The 20,915-nt window shown below is 33.6% G+C and overlaps 1 protein-coding gene across 2 annotated transcripts; it reads left to right on the top strand.

Moving 5' to 3' along the window:
* Positions 1–7,289: 7,289 nt before the first annotated feature.
* Positions 7,290–13,056, top strand: LOC105334331 (uncharacterized). 2 transcript variants are annotated; one of them, XM_011437726.4, is made up of 2 exons: positions 7,290–7,643; positions 12,046–13,056. In XM_011437726.4, the coding sequence occupies exon 2, from the start codon at positions 12,048–12,050 to the stop codon at positions 12,822–12,824; it is 777 nt and encodes a 258-aa protein (XP_011436028.3). In that variant the 5' UTR covers positions 7,290–7,643; positions 12,046–12,047; the 3' UTR covers positions 12,825–13,056. The 2 variants fall into 2 exon arrangements, with proteins under 2 accessions (XP_011436028.3, XP_011436029.3); XM_011437727.4 differs by lacking the exon at positions 7,290–7,643 and adding an exon at positions 10,523–10,766.
* Positions 13,057–20,915: the final 7,859 nt, after the last annotated feature.

Genomic DNA, 20,915 nt, shown 5'->3' with positions numbered 1-20,915 from the left:
TTTGCAAGTGAAAAAGGCCGAAAATAACACGGGGCGAAAACCGTAGTTCCTAGCATTTGGCACATTCATTTTAAGTCTAAACCTGGAAAATTCAAAATGTAAACAAAAACTTGACACCTGAGCTTTGTTTACATACATGTACATGTAACAAAGAATTGTGAGCTCTGTATCTCAATTATAAATCGAAGACTGACGCTCAAATTTTGAGTGAGCATTAGAAATGCCTTACTGAGGCATTTTAAACATCAAAAACGAAAAAATAAATTTTGACCAAAATCGTGACCATGCTTCTTTAAAAACTAAAATTCGTTGTGTATAATTATAATTCCCCTTGGTTCACCTTTTCGGTTTATCCTTTGGAGAGCCCCTTGTTTTAATACTTTGACCCTTGGTTACCGTGGTAACATATCAATCCTGTGGGGAGCCCCTCGTTGATACCTTAAATAGTTGGTAAAAGTATGCACGGGTAGTACCCGGGAACATCAGCCGATAGACGTGGTCGTCATCCCGTCTAGTGCTCAGGGGCCTGTTTTAGAAAAACATCAGGTATTTAAACAACCCATTTTTGTACGTTTTAACCACACGTGTTTGAATAGGTTTTCGGTAGTATGTTTTTCTTTTTGTTTATTTTATTAGGGTCTTTTCTGCCTTGTTTTGCTGTAAATTTCCCCGTCCCTACAGAACGTCAATACCTGTCAGGGAAGGAGGGTTCTTGGGTGCTGAAATATTTCCAGCTCCTGTATTTATGAGTAGCCGTTTCCATTTTCATGGGATAATTTATAGAGACCGCTGTTCTACAGTGAGTGAGTGAACTACGGCGGCCCTTTCGACACATCTCTAAAACTACTTTTGAATTTATACCTGAGGGTGATCCTCGCAGTTTTACCAATTTATAATCGTCACTGCAGATACGTGCTTTAACTTAACATTGTGAAAGTTTGATATTTATATAATTTGTGTCATTTGAAAACTTATATTCTGTTTATTGAGTTTATTAAAAGAAACCTCCAATCAGCGTGGACGAGGCCATGGGTTATTTACCTTTCCAAGGAAAACTTTCGTCTAATGAAGCCTCGATAGACCCGTGCAGCATGTGAACTTTCTACATGTACTTCAACTTAGTTCTGGTGGTTGCCGATATACCTAAGCCTGACTGTAACCACGTGTTCACCTGAGGGTTCTTAAACACCACGTGCACCGGAACCGGGCTGACTATATAGACTTTTCCTTCATCTCATTATTTAATTTGTATATTTTTGTTTGTTTGGTTTTTTCTCGTTGAATTTTCTGTTTAATTTTATTTTATTTTGTTATTAAATATTTTGTTAAAAAGTTCATACTTGTTCTGTTGATTTATGTAAGTTCATCAGGATGCATAATCACACATCCTCACATTCGGCTTTATTTTTCTAAATCAAAATCCTTATAAGACGGTCAATATTTTTTTCATCAGAATTACACGTACATGTACATGTAGAAACATTATGCATATAAAACATCTTTTTTCGGTTTGTTTGGGTTTATTTTTTCTTAAGATTTGTAGACTTTCAAATACTTTCGTCATTGTGGGCGTGAAACTGTCTTCTTAATTCTTTCTTTTTAGAGTATCATATTTTACTCTAACTTAATGCTAAGTAACCTAATAATTCAATCACACACCTAACCTCTTCTTTGCATGCGTGTTTAGGCGCCATTTATTTCTCTTGTTCTCTCAACATGTTGTATCAAATGTTTGTGTTGCAATACTATAATTATACGATACTAAATGTTTACAATGTACATAGCATTTTAGTTTTACGCCCGATTATCATCTATTTTCATTTTGCTTTTCTAAAAAAAGTTTAAGGGGGTAGCAATGTGCGGCCAAGTTTGAAAATGTTTTCATAATAAAAATGGAAGCTGTTTCTATATAGCGACATGTATATGTCATCAGATAATCCATAAATGCAGGTTTATCCTCCCCCTCCGCCCCCCCCCCTCCCCAACCACCCTTAATTTCCCAGACCCGTGTTGGATCTGTTATGGCTTTCAATTTGAGTTTTAGAATTTAAGTTTTACATGTACATGTAACTCCATGCACAAATATATCGGTGGTGGTCGGGATAATTGAAATTTATTATTATTAGAAGTAAAATTAAATAAAAATGGGTATCATAACCTCCCTTCCCCTTGGAAAAACATTATTTCGCCGCCGCCCCCCCCCCCCCCCAAGCACCTACTTTACCTATCAAGCTAGTGCAGTAAATAAAGTTATTTCCCTTAGACCAATCTTTCTCTTTTTAACAATGCTCCGTTTTCCAGCTTTCCTTGGATGAATCTTCCCAATCCATATTAATTTCATTACTGATGGGGGTAGTATTGCAGAAAACCTGATGTGTAAAAATATATGGTTTATCAAATGATACTGCTGTCCTCGTATTTAAAATGGCGTTGTGTTTTGTGTTTTATTTTTTTTTTTCATCAAATGTTGTCCTGTGCTTTCTGTTGAATCAGTAGTTTTTTTTTTTTTTGCTTTTTTCACACAGTTGGTAAAAATACTGAATTAAAATTGCCCAGCTATGTATTCAACAACAGTCCAATAAAAATTCATTGTTGCAAATTTGTCATACAGTTCCATTTTCGATCAAATGAATTTGATAATATTGTTACACTATGTACACTATGATATTTAGGCGAAATAAAACAAAACATACACAAAATTTTGATAAAAATGAAAATATTACAAAGTTGCTTAAGACACTGGGTAAACGTTATATGCGTAGAATCTTTATGACATCGATACAATGGAAAACTGCATGTTACAATATATATAGCCTACAGGGTAGTCTAAAAGTTGGACTTGAGGTATAGTCTGCCCAAGAAGGTTAACGTTGAAAGACTAGTCAATCGTGACCAGGTACTAGTCAGTCCACAAAACACGCTTGGTACATGTAAGTGCATGGGATGTACTCATGAAGACGTACAAGTGTATTTCTTTAAAAGAAAGAAGACGAAGAAGAAGAATTAATAAACAATGCGTCGCGAAAGAATACAAAGCACTAGAAAAAATATGAGATTATCTTTTTTTAAAGTGTCAGATAATTCAATTTTTAAAAAAAAATGATTTGCAAAAAACAAAAAAGTTCAAATTCAAATTTTCTGTCCTTTACACATTTAAACACTCAACATTGAGAATGCAGTAATTATGACATAAAAGTGTTTAATTATTTTTAAATTCCGTTATCAAATATATAATTCAAGCTAGTTTAAAGTATCAGCTGAATACATGTATGTAAGACTATACATGGCGATTGGCACAAGCAACCACTTTTTATGTGGACGTCTTAATGCTTTTAAAATATTAAAAGTTTTCAGTTTCTTTCTCACAGTTGTCTGTGATAACACTGCGAATCAAAGTTGTAACATTTTAAATGACGTATTGTCGGGTGCAAGCGGTGTTTGCATAATTATACGAAAATCAAGAACGTAAAAAAATCAATAAATCGAACAATTGGTTAATATTATAAGGATAAAAGTTATAAGAAATCATTCTTTGAATATTATAAGGTGATGAAATACTTCCGAGCGTGTCATCAAATCTATCATTAAGGATTTCGGGCTTTATTGGATCTGAGCACCCCGACTGGTATTGATCACCTCATACATATTATACTCCGAGAATGATTGCTAATTTCTTAATAGAATGCAATGCATTAAATACTTTCAGATACAACGAACATGTACACATGTAATATCAAAACATAATTACTAGCATCTGCATTCCCTGTTGAGGAACACAACCAAAATTGTTTTCATTTGAATTTCAAAATGATCTATTTTTGTATGCCGTTGAACCAACGGACCGAAACTTTTTCTAATTTAGTTTAAGAAGTATTTTATTAAGAAATATACACAGAAGTATAAAATAGAAAGTATCGAACAGCAGGCAAAAAATAGCTTAAATTAGTTCTTTCCATTACATTTTCTATTAACCAAAAAAAACAAACACTTTATTGGATTTGATCACGCCCTGACCAAAATTATCACCTCAAAATACTCAAAGAATGATTTCTAATTTCTTAAACAACACCTATTTAATATGTAGTATATATATACGAGTGAATGTGTGCATTAGTAATTTAAATGCATGACCCCCCCCCCCCCCCATCCCCGTTTTTATCAGTCCTTATGTGTTAAAGTGTTATTTTAACATTACAATATGACTCAGATATGATTTATTTTATTCCGTTCACCCCGACAAAAACCCCTCGTTAGTTAACACGGATTTCTAAAATGTTTCCTATCGGTCGTGTGATTTAAACGCATTAATCATTAAATATTGACTTATCCTTGAGGGAAAAAAAATATCGAACTATTCATGCATGCAAATCCAGTTTGACTCAATTTTTTTTTTCAAAATAGTTAAATGTCACTGTTTTATTTTGGAATTTGAAATCTAAATCTTGTTGATCTTTTTCTATTTTCAATTCAATGGCATGACCGCTTAATAGTTTTTGAGAATAACAACAATTTGTCAATGGCAGATCTAAAGTTTGATTTACCATTTTTATTACAGTATAACTTTAAAATGCTCTTTTTTATTTTGTTTTTAAGTGAAGCTCTACAGAGAAAATTAGTCTATCAATCCCAAATATCTCCGTATAGCTATAATACATGTAAAAGATACTATTATCATGATGAATGTATCTGATAGTGGGTAATCGTTGAAAGGTGTGTTCTTTAATAACATTACAAACTTTATGAACTTAACTTACACAAGCACTGCCTGCAAGTGCAGATCAAGGAGGAGGTGTCAGGGGGGTCCAGACCCCCCCCCCCCCCCCTGCAAAATTCTTTATCTAAATTAAATTATGAAATTAGCAAAATGTGCCTCGGGGAGGGAGTGGGTTCAGAGAGCCCTGACCACCTGCAAATTTCAAATGTCTTCAAATTAAATTATGAAATTCCCAAAAATATGCCTCGGACCCCCCCCCCCCCCCCATTCCGCGACAAACTCAAACAACCGTCTGACCCGCTCACCCGCTGGAAATTTTTTTTCTGTATCCACGTATGGCCTGATGTCCAATCCTGTTATGCATGTTTATCACGTGCATAGTAATGTAATTGTTTAATTAATTGAATTAAAAAAACTTGTTTTCATCATCGGAAAAAAATATAAAACCTTCCCCCTTCAATTCTGACCATACTAAATTTTATGTAGCTCCACGGGAAGTCGGTACGTTGACGGACCATCAACCCGAATTTCCTGTAAAGCTACAGTTCTGCAACTAACCTGAATTAAGCTAGAATTCATATGTCCATATATATATTTGCCCTATTTTATCTTCTAATGCAGCAACGATCAAACATTCAACCGATATTTGTTTAATTATTTTTTTTCCTGAGCGGCAAGAAAATCCATGTATTTTAAATATCTTTTCTATTGGCAATTAAATGAAGATTAACCTTTCGGGATCAGCTTGTAACCCTTTTATTTCTAAATACATTGATGCAATGAAAAGCCCCGTATCTTGATAGAAACCAATATGAGGAACTATATATTTGATCTCTGTCTTTTCAGTCTTTTCATTCAATCATTTTGAGATTTGAGATTTAAGATTAAAGTCGATGACATATGGTACACGGTACCCAAAATTCGGTCGACTTCAAATATCGATACAGGGTCAACTTCCCTTGCATGGAAAGTTTTGTACTTAATGATTTAGTGTTCGGAAATATCAGCATTATGTACGTACATAATCTGTTGTTTACTAGTCGCTTTATCTTTGTACTCTCTATAAGTAAGTAAAATATATATGTAAAACTTAAAAAGTATACACTTCTGTTATTATGAATATGCATGTGTATGTACCTTGATCTTTAATGGAGAAAACTTATATAGGCTATCGTTTGCCTGCTGTTCAATGCATATTCATTTAATGTATACTTCTGTGTATATTTCTGAATAAAATACTTAAATATTAATCTAAACTACATAAATGAATATTGTATTTTTTCTTCTCGAATTGATTTCAATAATACAAAATTCAATCTGATTGTAATTTATATCCACTTTACAAATAGAACTAACTAGTTTTATATTAAAAAAGGAATAAAGGTATGTCATGTATGTATATCCATTTATATCGCGACTTCCAACAGCAAGAATTCATATCTTTTTCTCGTTGCATTAATTGAAAATATTGAAAACAAACGAGTGTATAATTTCAAAATTTCAGTTTAGTTTGGGAATCCTTAGTTTTTTCTATTTGTGTTTAGTTCTGAGATTTTATATAATTGAATATTCCGCCCTGCAATCTTGTGTAAAATATATGTTTATTTTGTTGAACATGTTAACAAGATACTAAGTTTTGATCATCAAACATGGCTTCAAATGCTTGTTTGAATTCATATTTAAACTTCGAGTTAAATCTTGAAAAATGTATTTATATCATAAATGTCTATGTAAATAATAACAGGATCTTTTGTTTCTAGTTTAATTGCGTAGCTGAAAGGAAACATATCTTGCTGGGATGTTCACCAACATCTATCTAATCAGCAATCGAGTTCGTGACTTTTGTAATTAATATGAAAATAATTCTTTAGCTGTGACATAAATGGGTTGTGTTCTGCATTATAGATTTTCTTTTTGCGATTACAAACAAAATATGATTTCACATCGGAGCATGGGAAATTATTTACTTAATACAATAAATATTGAATAATGTTTCGAAAATACAGGATTTTATTTCATCTTTTTTTTGTCCGAAAAATCATTGAAAATTTAATATTCCAAAGGCAAAACACTGTTTGCGTTCTTCACTTAATGATTAAAATATACTTAAAATAGATATTACGAAAAATGACTTTAATGAAATAACTCTCTCTCTCTCTCTCTCTCTCTCTCTCTCTCTCTCTCTCTCTCTCTCTCTCTCTCTCTCTCTCTCTCTCTGTATGTTCGATTTTTCTTCAATGCTCGCTTTTCATGTTCCTGTTTTCTTGCGGGGGGTATAAAAAGTATCCAAACAAATCCGCTTAGGGTACAATGAGGTTATTTTGCAGTAGTTCGCACTCTCTGTAAAGACTATCCCAAGCCTTCTCGTGACGGATTTCGTCCTAAGAGAGCTTTCGGCGTATTTATTCAAACCAAATTACACCGAACCCGGTACATCTTTGCACCCATGTAAATAAATATCCGATCTATTGATTTCTAAAGGGCTCTATCCCTAACATGAGCGACAACAAATTACGAAGTTGTAAAAAAAAAAATCAAATCTCAAAGCTGATTCAGTCTATACGGCGGGCAATTAACTGGATCAAGTGTCAATGTTTCTTTTTGCCTTTAACGGTTTCCATTCAGGTGTCTGATTTCAAATAAAAGAGATATGACTGGACAACATTTCATGTTGATGTATGGCAATTTAAACCTTCTGATAACCGCTCTGAAAACCAAAAAGCGTAATATATATGTGTGTGTATGTGTACAATCCTTTGTATATGTTAAGTGTCATCTCTGCAGGGACTTGACTTTGATTTATTATGACCCGATTGTCAGCATACGACAGAGTATTGAGGAAAAAAAATTATAAAAATATGATGTTCAGAAAATTGGACTTCATTTTGGGCTAACTTTGTGTAGGGATTTTGGACCATAGTGAAACTGGGTAAGAGTATCATTTTTTTTCTCACCAAAAAGCAACTTAAAATATTCGAGATTCAATCTAACAAAAAAACCAATGCATCAAAAACACTGCAAATGCATGCTTTGAGTTTGTTTCTTCTGAGAGCAATACTGGGTAAAATATGATCATTAATTATTACATATTAATGACGTTTTTTTTCATTTGTTTTTTTTTCTTTTGTCAGCCACATTTACACAATAAAACATTAATTGAAACGCTCTGTATTTCACGTTAATGCCGTCGTAAAAAAAAAATTGGAAAATCGAAGCGAAATACTAGTAAGTGTTTATAAATAAAAATGATATCAGTTTCTATGCATAAAATACATGTACCTGTAAAATTACCAAGTGTTGCATGCGAAAAAAAGTTTTTTAGAAAAAAAAAAAACCATTTAATTAAGACAAAAATTTCCAAAAGTAATGCAAACAAGGAATCTTTTCTACACATGTACTAGTACATGAGCTGAGTATCCATTCACAAAGTGTAATGGTCAACCAAATTGGTATTATAATAGAGTAATTAAAAGGGATCGATGGTCGTGGCCATTTTTAGACTGTATTGATCTCCTTCTGAAGAAGAGCTCTGTATAACAATATATGGGAAATACCCAAATTTAAACCATTATGGTAAAATATATAAATTCTATTTAACTAAATAATAATTAATAGCTATACAAATCTTTTAATTATGATTTTAATTATATCTAATAGTTAATTAGTTGACCATCAAGCCTCCTTAAACTCTATATCTCTGCGCTGTATACAACTGAAATACGAAATTCCGACAATAATTCAAATGTCAGCGGAGTGTAATAACTAGAATCAATACATATAGCTTTGTTTTATAGTTGTTCAACAACATATATTGATTATGACGAAAACATTATTAAAATATTTACGTAAATAAAAGTCAGATTTTCAACACAACGGTGTAATTTTTTTTATTGACAAATGTGTCAAAGACTGTTAAAGACTGTCAAGAGTCTTCATGAGGATATCCCTTTAATAAATACATCCAAATTAACTGCAATTTATCACAGTAGTTTTCGTCATTGAAGTAGATTAAAAATGGAAAAATGGAGTATTACTACATGTTACTTATTCTAAGGTGGCACAGAGAAGTCAATTCTACGTGCTCCTACCAACAAATTTATTTTATTCTATGTAAGAATGAAAATGTCAAGTCTATTATGATCCTTCAAATCTCGTACTTACTGTGTAAATGTACAATGTACAACGACCTTATAAAACTCATGGTCAGGCATTTAATATTTGAATTTCACTGATAAAAATAGGGATAACTGCTTTAGTTTTTAATAATACGAGTGGCATTTTTTTTTCTTATCAGAACGGTCCAGTTTTCTAAAAAAAAAAAAAAAAAAAAAAAAAAGGAAAAATGGGGGGGGGGGGGTCTGTTATAAAGGTATACGAAATTCTACAGCGTGACTTTGTGGTGTACATCTAATTAGATATAAATTTGACCATTTCTTAGAACCTCTATGTTCTTCTTTTATCTCCTAAGAGTCTATTGTTAATCATTGTATTATAATATGTGGAGTATTGTAAACTGATGGGATGTATCACTAAAAGTTCTATTACTGAATAAAAATAAAATAAAATTACAATGTACTCTTACTGTTTTTTGAGCATTTAAAACGATTTATTAACTGTACCGTGTGCGGGTTTAGAAAAATTTCCTAGGGGGTTGTCAGAGGCATAATTCTGTTTGTCATTGGGCGAGGTGGGGGGTGGGGGGGGGGTGGGGGGGGGGGTGGGGGGGGGGGGGTGGGGGGGGGGGGTGGGGGGTGGGTGGGAGGGGGGCAATCCGACCCAGGCTATAAATTGACTGCGATTTTGACAAGTTTGATTTCTTTCATGGTATTTCATTTATTTCATGTTTTTAAAGGGTAGCTCTCATCCAAGAATTCGCGTCTTTAATGAAATAGTAAATTATTATTGCAAATACCATAAGATTAATGTTCATTGTTGTATAACCGGGATAAATGAAGGCTAATTGAGTGCGTGATGTTTGTAAACCCCATGAAAGACATCAGTCTGTACATCGTACATTAGTAATCTCACATGAATTAAAAAAAGAACAATGTACATATGAGACTAAAAAGAATAAAATTTAGTACATGTATCATTTGACAATATAATATGTGAGCTTTTTGGTTTATGTCCATTGGTTATAGTGCGAAATGGTGTCTAAATAACTAGTGTGTCAAAAAGCTGTGTGAATTTTAAACAGAATTTGATTTGCACTCGTTTGCGAATTAAGCAAATGGTCTTTATAACCGACAAATTATTAATTTAAGTAGAGCAGATAAAACCCAAATTGAAATGTTACACAATTTGCAAGTTTTGAATAACGATCATTGCTCAGTAGATACACTCTAAATTAAATGCATATATACTCAGGATTAATATATATATATATATAATTGTATCATCTCATATGAATAGTTTGTTAAATGTAAGATATGGAGGACAAATAACTAGACAGGTAATTTTCTTTGTTCGAAATCGCTCAAAAAAAGAGTAAATGATTGAATATTAACTTTATCTGTTTTGGAATAAAAGAATCAAAAATGCAAAGCATTGAGTGACCACTTACAGAATAATTAACACCCCCCCCCCCCTCCGATTTTCTTTATATACCCTAGTTTAATTCAAACCTTGTCGGTTCAAGCGATCGATTAACTTATCAAAACGAGCCCTTTTCATCACACACATGCCAAAATGTATGATTTATATGAACCTACGGGTAATTTTTTTTTCTTTCTTCATAGTTCTATTGACGAAAATAACTAGTTCAATGGGATATTAGAAGAGATTTATATACACTGTACATTTAATGTGTGAAGTTAATACACTTTAAACAAGAGAGATTTATAATTCTCCATTTGTTCTGCTTATCAAGGATTACCCTTAATTCTCTTTCTGCTGGACGGGACCAAAAAAAAAAAATTTAGTTCATGTGTATGATTCGGTTTTATCCAGAAATGTGTAACTTAAATTGAGATCAAAGAATGCATTTGTATACATAGGATGTGAAACGTTTGTACTGTTCGAATAACCACTGTTTTAAATACTAAATTTACAAGTAAGTATGCTATATTCTTGTTAAATAGATGTAAAATAGACATACATAATCAGTGACTTAACGAATGTCTCTATTAGTCATTTATACAATCGAAATCATTGTTGATTTTCAAGTTTTATTGAACAATTGCATAACGAATTAGGAAAAGATTATCATTTACTTAAACTTTGTAAACATTGTTTTGTTTTTTTGTGTTTTTTTATTTTGCTAGAATTAATTAAATCACATTTTACGATTAACCTTTACATCATGTGATAACAATTTTATTCCTATGTTTATTTCTTCATAGAAGAAAATCTTGTTTGTGAATTTTTATATACATTTACGATCATAAAGCAGTAATCATTTTTACATGCATTAAAAGTATAATAATTATCAATTTAATGTTAAGTAGTATATCGCATCAATCATATTACATGCACGTGCATAAGACGCCATAACGTTTTCATATCAGTAATGGCATTAGCGCAAGTATTGGTGTTAATATTGGATTAACGGGATTATCTGTGTAACTAGGTTTAAATACACCTAACATGTAATTAGGACAAACAAACGAACGAGTGACCGGATAAGGTTAAATCGATAATCTAAAATATATATAGCACAAATATATAATTAACATAACAATTACACAGGCGGGGTTTAATTTCAACTATTTTTCAATCACTTCAACATGAAATTGCACGTTTTATATATAATTGAAAAGGTATATATAAATACAAAAATGTGTCTCAAAAAAAGAAGAAGAAAATAAATGCCTTTCTAAAATTACTTTTCTCTTAACCAGATTGTAAAGTTAAGCTAGGCATATTTGCACTCAAAGGCTTATCGTTTTCAAATTGTAGATATTTACCCGGTCATAAATTGTATATTACGTCACAGGGATCAAATATACCTGCTTGATCTGTCATTAGGACCACAAATTCCAAGTTATGTTAACTTTACATCAAACGTATATATATTGCTGAATAATCGGCTACGAATGCGCCTCTGATAAGACAGTCTCAATAATAATCATAAAATGAGCTAATTCTTTTTTAGTGATGTCACACACTAGATCTTTTTTTTCCTAACTGTTTGCCGGGAAATTGGCCTTTGAACCCAATGTTTCATTTAATAAAAATAAAAACAGACTTCGTTGAAAAAATGATAAAAATTGATGATATTAATGCTATTTGTTATGTCCCATGCACACTGTTTAGACATTGTACATGTTCATTACATAAAAGCTAAATATTGATCACATTTCATGTCATTTATGGGATTTTTTTATTTTCAGAGATGCCTCAAGTACATAACAGATCGCTGACCCTCAGCATGGATTCTAGCGCCTTCAACAAGAACTCCAGATTCATGTCCACAATCCGAATGACCGAGGGAGCCAAACGGAAGATACGAGCTTTCAACACGGTAGAAAATCGGTTAAAGAAAATTCAGCTGAATTTTTACGACCGCCATGCAGACATAGAGAGATACCAAATGGAACGGAAAAAAGAAAAGGTGCTGGATGTTATGAAGAAAAGAAACGCATACAAAATGGTGATTGCAAATCACCCCATAGCCAACAGTCCCGATTATCAAAAGGCGTTGGAAGATACTTACACAGCGCATGCGCTGAGGCATGAGATCAAGAAAATGATCCATTACATCGAACCTGACAAGGTCCGAGAGAGGAATGCGAAAAATCTCGTTACCGAGAATAAAAAGCGATACGACGAGATCTTGAACCGTAATCGGAAATCCATTGTAGAGTTGTTTCCACCTCCGAGTCAAAAGAAAATGGATGACTATGAGTCCGACTTTGAAAGTGATTCAGAGGATGAAGAGCCACCGGAAGTGGTACCAAGAAAGTTCCAACAAGCACGACCCATGCTTCCGTTCCGCCGCCAAGGCGTCACACGTGCGTTTATCATGGAAAACAGCGGCAAGGGTGCGAGGCAGGAAAGCAGCGCAAATCAAACGTCTGCGTCTGCGACTGCGTCACAGGAATCGGAACTTCCTCCAATCACAGTGAAGAAAGAAATTCCCCCTGATCTCAGAATTCCTGTTGCGTCGTAATCATAGAATCATTCTTTGGACGTTTTTATCATTACACATAAAACAACTATTGATATTTTTTTAATCATAACATGTCTTCATTTTCATCTTTATACCATGCATATGACTGGCAGAATTCAGACTTATCAGTTCATTGACTTTGATGCACATTGTAAGGCTTTGTTTGAAATTTGTAACATTTCTTCATTGTTTTTATCATTAATAATTGATTCATATTCATTTCCACGAAACATCGATGTACATTTATTTTGAATAAAAATAAATGAATAAAGTTAATGTTGCTTTAATGCTTTCTTTTTACAGTGAATGCATATGAAAGAGAATTTCAAATAGTCAAGGAGGAGTTTGCAGCAGGGCTATACCGTACATATTGATATTTTCGTGTGTTTATTATCACACGAATCCATAATGCAACTTATATTTTTGTGTAGGCATTGCAGTATGCGCCCAGTCTGATTATAAACCAACCCCTTCTCCTTACAATTGCCAGGGTCTGATACATGTAGTTATTGAAAGGAGGTTATCTTCACTTAACTTTTACTTCTGGTCAATCAGTAAAGGGCTTTCATAGTTATAGAAAATATATTCGAACTCTTCGAAAGGAGATCATAGAAAAAATTATTCATGCTTGTTTTGCATGTAATCTTCAATGTTGAAGAGTTACGCGCGTCTCTCAGAAAATAAATAAAAGCATGTTTGTGATTAGTTCAGATATATCTTAGACTAGATTGTATGCAAACGCCAAAGTCGTGTGAAGATGTCCACTAATCGGTGCCTGTCAGACTCTGGTTGTTGTAAGGAGAACAGAGATGGTTTTAATCACACTACAGTATGCCGTACAAAATATCATACATATTTACCTGTAAAGATGTAAAGTATACAATTATAGTATACAATTGAAACGTAACTAATCTCTAAATTATTTGTGAAAGACAAAAATCTTTGTAGACAGGTCTACAAAAAAACCCGTGATTAGTTGTTAGAAAACATGTGGAAACAACGGAACGAAATGACATGAATTCCAGTTACGCCCTTTAATAGGTTCTGGAATATTTTCACAAATGCTACTTTTTACATATTCATCCACAACCTTGTTTGAGAATACTACATCATTTGCTACTGAACAACAGTTTTCGTGGTCAGGCTGACAATGCACTAGAAACGCTGTGAAAGCGCGGTATGAACGCCAATGAACGAAGAAGAAACGCCAAGAGAACGCGTTGAACGCAGCAACAGCTCTATGGGATCGCTGTGTGAACGCAGCCAAATGAAAAAAGAACTCGGCCAAACGATGTGGATGCGCAGTGAGAGCGCAATAGAGAAGCAGTGACATCCCTTTCTAACTCCTACTCTACTGCGCCGTGTTCCTTGGCGTTTTGCATCATTTATAAGGACGCAGCGGGACAGCCCCTGTGTGACAGGGTTGAATCAAGAGATCCGATGTATTTTTGTAGTATACAGTCTACTGATATTTGAATATACATGTATGTGTGTTAATTTAACTTTGAAACAGTTTACGTGTTATAACGCAGCTTCAAGATACAAAAAGTTTAGAAATAAATCAAAAGATACAACCAAACGTCCATATTTTAGTCGGAAGAAAGAGAAAGAAGGATGACCCCTCATCGGGTGACACAGGGATTGCAATTTTGTATGAGAGTTGTCGTTCTTTGCAAGGGACAGCTAAAGTGACAGGATCTATAAATTGAGCAATGAATCGAACGACCTATAGGGCGTTTTGGTTGGAGCAAACTTGTTTCACCCTTAATTAAGATAAATCTAGACAAATGAACTGCTCTAATAAAAACCCATTATCTTGATTTTCAAAAAGATTATTATGTGTGACAATGCATGTGTTAATGTGTGTAAATGTATTGGTATATACCAAATGTATGTATTTCGGCTAATCCCCATATTTTCATTCTATTATGCAATACTTTTCTGTGGGTACAATCACTTCCGCTGAATGCGAAAATGATTTCAGTTAGATACCCTGTGTTATTATTATATTATCCGGTACACTTACTCGCAGAAACAAGTTCCTATGGTCAGGATAATGCATTCATTATAAGTATATTATAACGAATGCCTAAAATGCTATTTAGTACATTATTAATGTGAAGAGTAATTTTGATATTTTGAATGAAATTTACATACATGTACATATACAATGGAAGCTTTGTAATGTATAGTATAAGTAGATGTAATTATGTAAACAGTGATAGAGAAAATTCATAAGTTCATCAGGATGAAAAACACTAAAGAGAAGACGGATTCTGAATATGTATTGAAGAAATTCGCGTGGTTTTCTCTGATATATATCAATACTACAGATTCAAATGATGACCATAAATACGGCCAAATCAAACGGATCCATATAGCCAAAATCCATGTTTATGTATATACATACTGTACATGTATTACATGTACGTCATTTACATTGGTCAGTCTTGTACTTATCGACGTATGCATTACGTAGTCAGTGTACCGGATGTAGTTCACTAGCCATACCGGATGTACACGTCGTTACGCAGCAGGGACGTAGTAACACTCGTGGGGGTGGGGGGGGGGGGGGGGGTAGGACCTGCCAAAATAACATGGCCCGACTTTTCGAGACACTGATCAAAAATTATACAATTCAGGCATTTAACCACTTTTTCTTGCAGCAACTAATTTTGTTAAATTTACATATAAAATATTAAATTATCATGGAGTTGCCCCCCCCCCCCCCCCCACTTTTTTGGGAGAATGAAAAAAATTGATATGAAAATAAGGAAATTAGGAGTGAAATTGAAGTTATAGATATACTACGCTAGCGCCCCCCCCCCCCTTCTCCCCAACGAAATAGGATTTTGACGATTTTGGAAAGTACAAAATTTCCTCTTTTTTTTCTTTTCTTTTTTTTTTTTCCTTTTTTTTTTTTGCTTGTCAAGATTTTTTGGATGAGTCCTCCCCCTTTTCAAAAACGATGCTACGTGCCTTCAATTATGTAGATGATAACTTAGGAAGCCCGCCCAACCCTCTAAACCACACCTGTTGTTTGCATCATGATAGTATAAAGTACATGTATTTCAGAAGCACATCTAGCTGCAATGGTATTTAAGGGAATGTTTCGGCGCTAAAATAACTGTTAAAGCCTCGTCAGGAGTCCAATCTAAAGATAAGGACTGTACTTATAATTTGCGTTTCTTGAAAGCAATAAAAGATTACGTGTTACGGATGCCATGCAATAAGATCAACCTTAGAATTCTACATATGATATTTTTGGCCTTAAGATACTTTTTCTTTTCAAATTTTGTTAACTTTTGTGTTGTTTTATTTTATTTTGGTGTTTTTTTTCTTTCCTTCTGTTTAACCATATAAGAGATTTGTCACTGATTGGATTAATTTCCTTTTCGGAGTAACCTCCCTTTGATTAATGTACCTTAAAGTACTGTAAAATTGTTCAAGGGAAATGTCCTTCTAGTTTATCAGTTACCTGATACAATCGTTCTCCTTTGATGAAACCTTTTACTACGTAAACAAGACGCACTTCTTGCGCCCCCTGTCATACACCTGTCAACACAATAAAAAAAGGATTGTTCATACAATGTCATACAACTCGAAGCATGCTTACAAATGCAATAACTATAAAAAGGTCGACCTCCTAACCCCCCCCCCCCCCCCCCCCCCGCGCTCTGCTCCCTTTTATACACATTTCACAATGTGCTGCGAATCAATAAGATCGATTAATTAGATTGAGTGTACTGTATGAGAATTAATTAATGATGTTTCAGTATGGATCACCTTTTCGTAGCCATTACCCATGCCTTGGAAATGTTATTTTTTTTTAAGGAAAAAAAAACGACTCCGTGTGTGACATGCACACAGTCATGCTGTTATGTATTTATAGCACAGCACCATTATAGAAAATCCTTGACCGTTTTTATTTTATTAAGTATGCCTTAATCGGCATTGATAAAGACATTGTCTTCCACATGCATAGGTTCAATATGCCCCATGCATCGACTTCCTTCTATCACTGAACCTTAACCACTTTGGCTTTGTTCGAACTCATGGCGTGTATTGAGCAATCCCACCACAGATTTCTGTGATGAAACATGAGATCTTACGATAGCAGTTGGGCCTATAAAACAAATGACCCTGAGCATTCACCGTTTCATATTACAGCGAAAAATACATGAATTTTTTTTTTTTAAAATGTCACGACAAAACATGTCATGGAATGTAAGATTTTCTCATGTGAAGATAGTGCTTTTTTATGTTATACTGTACATTTCATATAAAGGTGATTTTTCATTTAAAATGGTGGCGTTTTTTTATGTTATGATGCGGTTATTTCATGTGAAGGTGGTTTCTGATGATATGCTATGATTATTTAATTCAAAATGTTTTTATGTGAAGGTGGTTTTTATGTGACGGTAGTTTTAATGTTATGCTTTGGTAATTTCTTGTGAAGGTGTTTTTTTATGGGTAGAATTTTTTTTATATTATACTGTGGGTTTTATTTTATTTGAAAGTTGTTTTTGCGTTAAGCTGTGCCAATTTCATGAGAAGGTGGTTTTTTTTATGTTAAGCTGTGATAATTTCATGCAAAATTGGGTTAATTATGTTATGGTGTTGTTATTTTATGTGAAGGTGATAGATGCATTATAATTATTTTCGGAACCCCTTTGACTTCATCTCTTATATTAGAAGAGCTACAATGGCTAATGTGTCAGCAAATTTCAATCGCAACTTCTCGGGCCTTTCCGGCAGGCTCGGAAAAACACCTCGAATGTATTAACATTACCGGATGTTAGAATTTTATACAAAATGGAGTCGCTTCCCATTGAAATAACTATCGGCTAGACAGCCTTATAAGTCGCTTCTGTGTTATATTTGAGGGTATATCATTTACTTTAATGAAGTCTAGCTTACATCTCAACAGATTGTAAAATGTGTTGTATTTAAATCAAGTTTTATAAAAAGGGGGGGGGGGGTTGTCATGGACGCCTAGGTAATACATTCGAGGTGTTTTTCCGAGCCTGCCGGAAAGGCCCGAGAAGTTGCGATTGAGCAAATTTGTGAAAATTTGCGATATATACAGTATCAACCAGACTAGTAAGGGATTTTTTTTCGACCTAATATACTGTAGTATAAACTCTTTTTGCAAAGAGCAGATTGCATTTTAAAATTTGCACGTACATGTACTAACAGTTACTATGAGCCTCATCAGGAGTCTGGAAGAGTAAATGATGCTTATCTTAGGCGAGACATTATTAGAACTATATATTGTCGCCTATATTCTTTTTGTTTACTGAAAACAATAATGGGTCGAGAATAAAAAAAAAAATTTTCATTCATAATTACAAAGTGCCCAATATTCCAATACTTCAAAATTCGGGTTTTTTAACCGGATTTTCCTAAGGAAAATTGTAATGGTAAAAATGGCGCGGGCGGGGTGGGCGAGTGGGCGGCTGCCGAATGGGTACCCGTATTGTACGTATAACAGTTTTACTCCTCCTACAGTTTTCAAGATAGGAAGTTGTTCTTTTGCAGATCAATTGTACATATATCAGAGATGTGTACATTACTTGGATTTTGATTCTTGATAATTAATAATAAGAATAATAAGAAAAAACTGTTAAACTTAGCCATTTTTTCCCATAACATTGCTTAAACATTGTAGGGTATCCCTTTTTTTGGATAACATCCCCTACAGCTTTCAAGATAGGAAGTTGCTGTTCGGCGGAACAGTTTTGCAGATATCGTCACTTTATTTGCCAATGATATTCTTTTAAACACCATCATCAGCCATGTAGAGATAAGTGGTGCAGATTGTTTACAGTACAAATGGCGACCCTCGATAAGCATATGGATTTAATATTAATACTTCATTTTCCGACTATGGTTAACATGTTTAAGAGAAAGTCTTCGGGAATTAAAGTGATGATATCATGATCAGTAGTAAATTGCCTGATAAATTTAATGGTACTAATTTTTTCCATAGAAATAACTAAAGGTTAATCAGTCAAAACCTAGCGCACGGTTTGTGCGCCGTAAATTGCAACTTTTTAACACGCACGGAATTGTAGCTCCAAGGTCGTTCGCCCGATTTTTTTTTTTTTTGCAGACCGGAGGCTTCAGACCTGCAGATTTAAATTAAGTAACCAATACTATAGCTTTACATGAAATGATTCCTTTGGAGTCTTTAAGAGGATGTGTTGTGTTCGATTTGTGTTTATATACTGTTTATATAACAGTTTATATACTGTTTCTTTGATAATTTAGTTCCGAGTGACCACCTCCAAATAAGATATTTAAAACTACCTTCACATGAAATAATCACAGCATAAATAAAAAAATCTTCCCATAAAAATACCACATGTACCGTCCCATGAAATAATCACATTAAAAATAACATAAAAACCACCTTCACATAAAAAATACACCTTGACATTAATTAACCAAGGCATAACATGAATAACCATCTTCACATGAAATATTCACAGCATAACATCACAAAGTACCATCGTCACAGGAAATAACCACATCATAACAAACACACGGTACCACCATGATCTTAACATGAAATAACCATTTCATATATATCATAAAAAAGAACAATATTCTCATAACATAAGAACTAAAGGCAGCTCTGGTGTTCCATAATTTTCTATTGGTTTGTTTTAAATACCCGATGGCATTTTTAAACAGTTACGAGGGGCAACCAACGGAAACTGTATCCAACACATTTTTTATCTCAGTGTTGAGATCGCGTCCAGTATTGAACAACAATGGCTTTAAAGACTTTAAGCCCAAGTTTATTATGCAATTAAGAAATTAACCCAAGAGCGGTGGAATACATGTTCATTTAGTTTGTATTGCCATGTTGCTGGTTGACATGGAAGGGTTGCCGTCGGGGAATAGGGGGTAGGAATGGGCACATCATTTTGATAACATCATACGATTGTTCTTTGTTTTAAAAACGTTTTATGCATATTTTGAAACCATGGTTTGCAAGCAAGGATACCGGTGTATATGAATATAGAATATTAATTAGCTTGAGGTTCAATCGTAACTTAAATTAAATTCTCAACTTCGACCTCAAAGGACTATTTTTCTTTTGAGTACACCAGTGAGTATTAAAATCGGGTGTTAATTTTTGCATTTGCTTTATCTCAGACTTGGGCACAAAATATGATGAAAAATAGTATACACAAAGATGTTTTATTTTAGGAATTTTATATGTTCTAATGTTTAAAAAGACCTTGCATGTGTCTTTTATTAATTTTCAATCTGAAGTTCAAAATCATTGAATGACTATTAAGACCGGAAAAAAAAAGCAAAATGACAACGCGTTCGGGTACAATGCAACTCGGTCTAAAATTTCGATGAATGCGGTGAAATTGTTTTCCTGAAACTGCCTGAATTGTAAGACCGTCACCAACGTTATGTCATTCTTTGTTTTAAAAATTAATCAAAATATCGATCTTATTTTTTTCTCAGTTATAAATTTTAAAACAATTCCATTCTTCCGAACCCCGTAGAATGGAGTAACCGAAGACCGATTCATTGCCAGCTGCATTAAAAAAAGATGTTTTGAAACGTTCAAATCTATTTATAAACTTTTTGAGGGGAGAATAGACACGTGTAACTTGAGCGGTAAAACACAAAAATAATTCAAACCCCAATCCAAGTCTTATCAATGCAACTAAAATGTTGTGCTTTAATACCGGTAAATGCGATAAGAACAGCCAGTTGCTTTAGATAATTATTATGAACATCGTACCGGTAAGTAACTTTTTTTCCTACTTAAGCTATAATTCATTTATACACGTGTGTCCTTTACTTACTTTCAATTTAGAGGTAAAAATCATTAAATGACTGAAAATAGCAAAGGACATCGCATTCAGGTTCAATGCAGCTGAATTTTTCTAAAAACAATTGCCGTTGCTATAACTAAAACTTTTCAAAAAGTAATCACTTCTGTGTGATTTTCTATGATCCTATAATTTCCATAGCAACGACACTTTTATGTTGCAAAACAAAGCTTTTTGTGGTATGTTATTAAAATTTTAACATTATTAAAATTAAGGTAGACTTTTA

This window comes from Magallana gigas, chromosome 4 (assembly GCF_963853765.1).
Source record: "Magallana gigas chromosome 4, xbMagGiga1.1, whole genome shotgun sequence".
Classification (NCBI taxonomy): Eukaryota; Metazoa; Mollusca; class Bivalvia; order Ostreida; family Ostreidae; genus Magallana; species Magallana gigas.
This window is presented reverse-complemented; position numbering and strand designations above follow the sequence as displayed.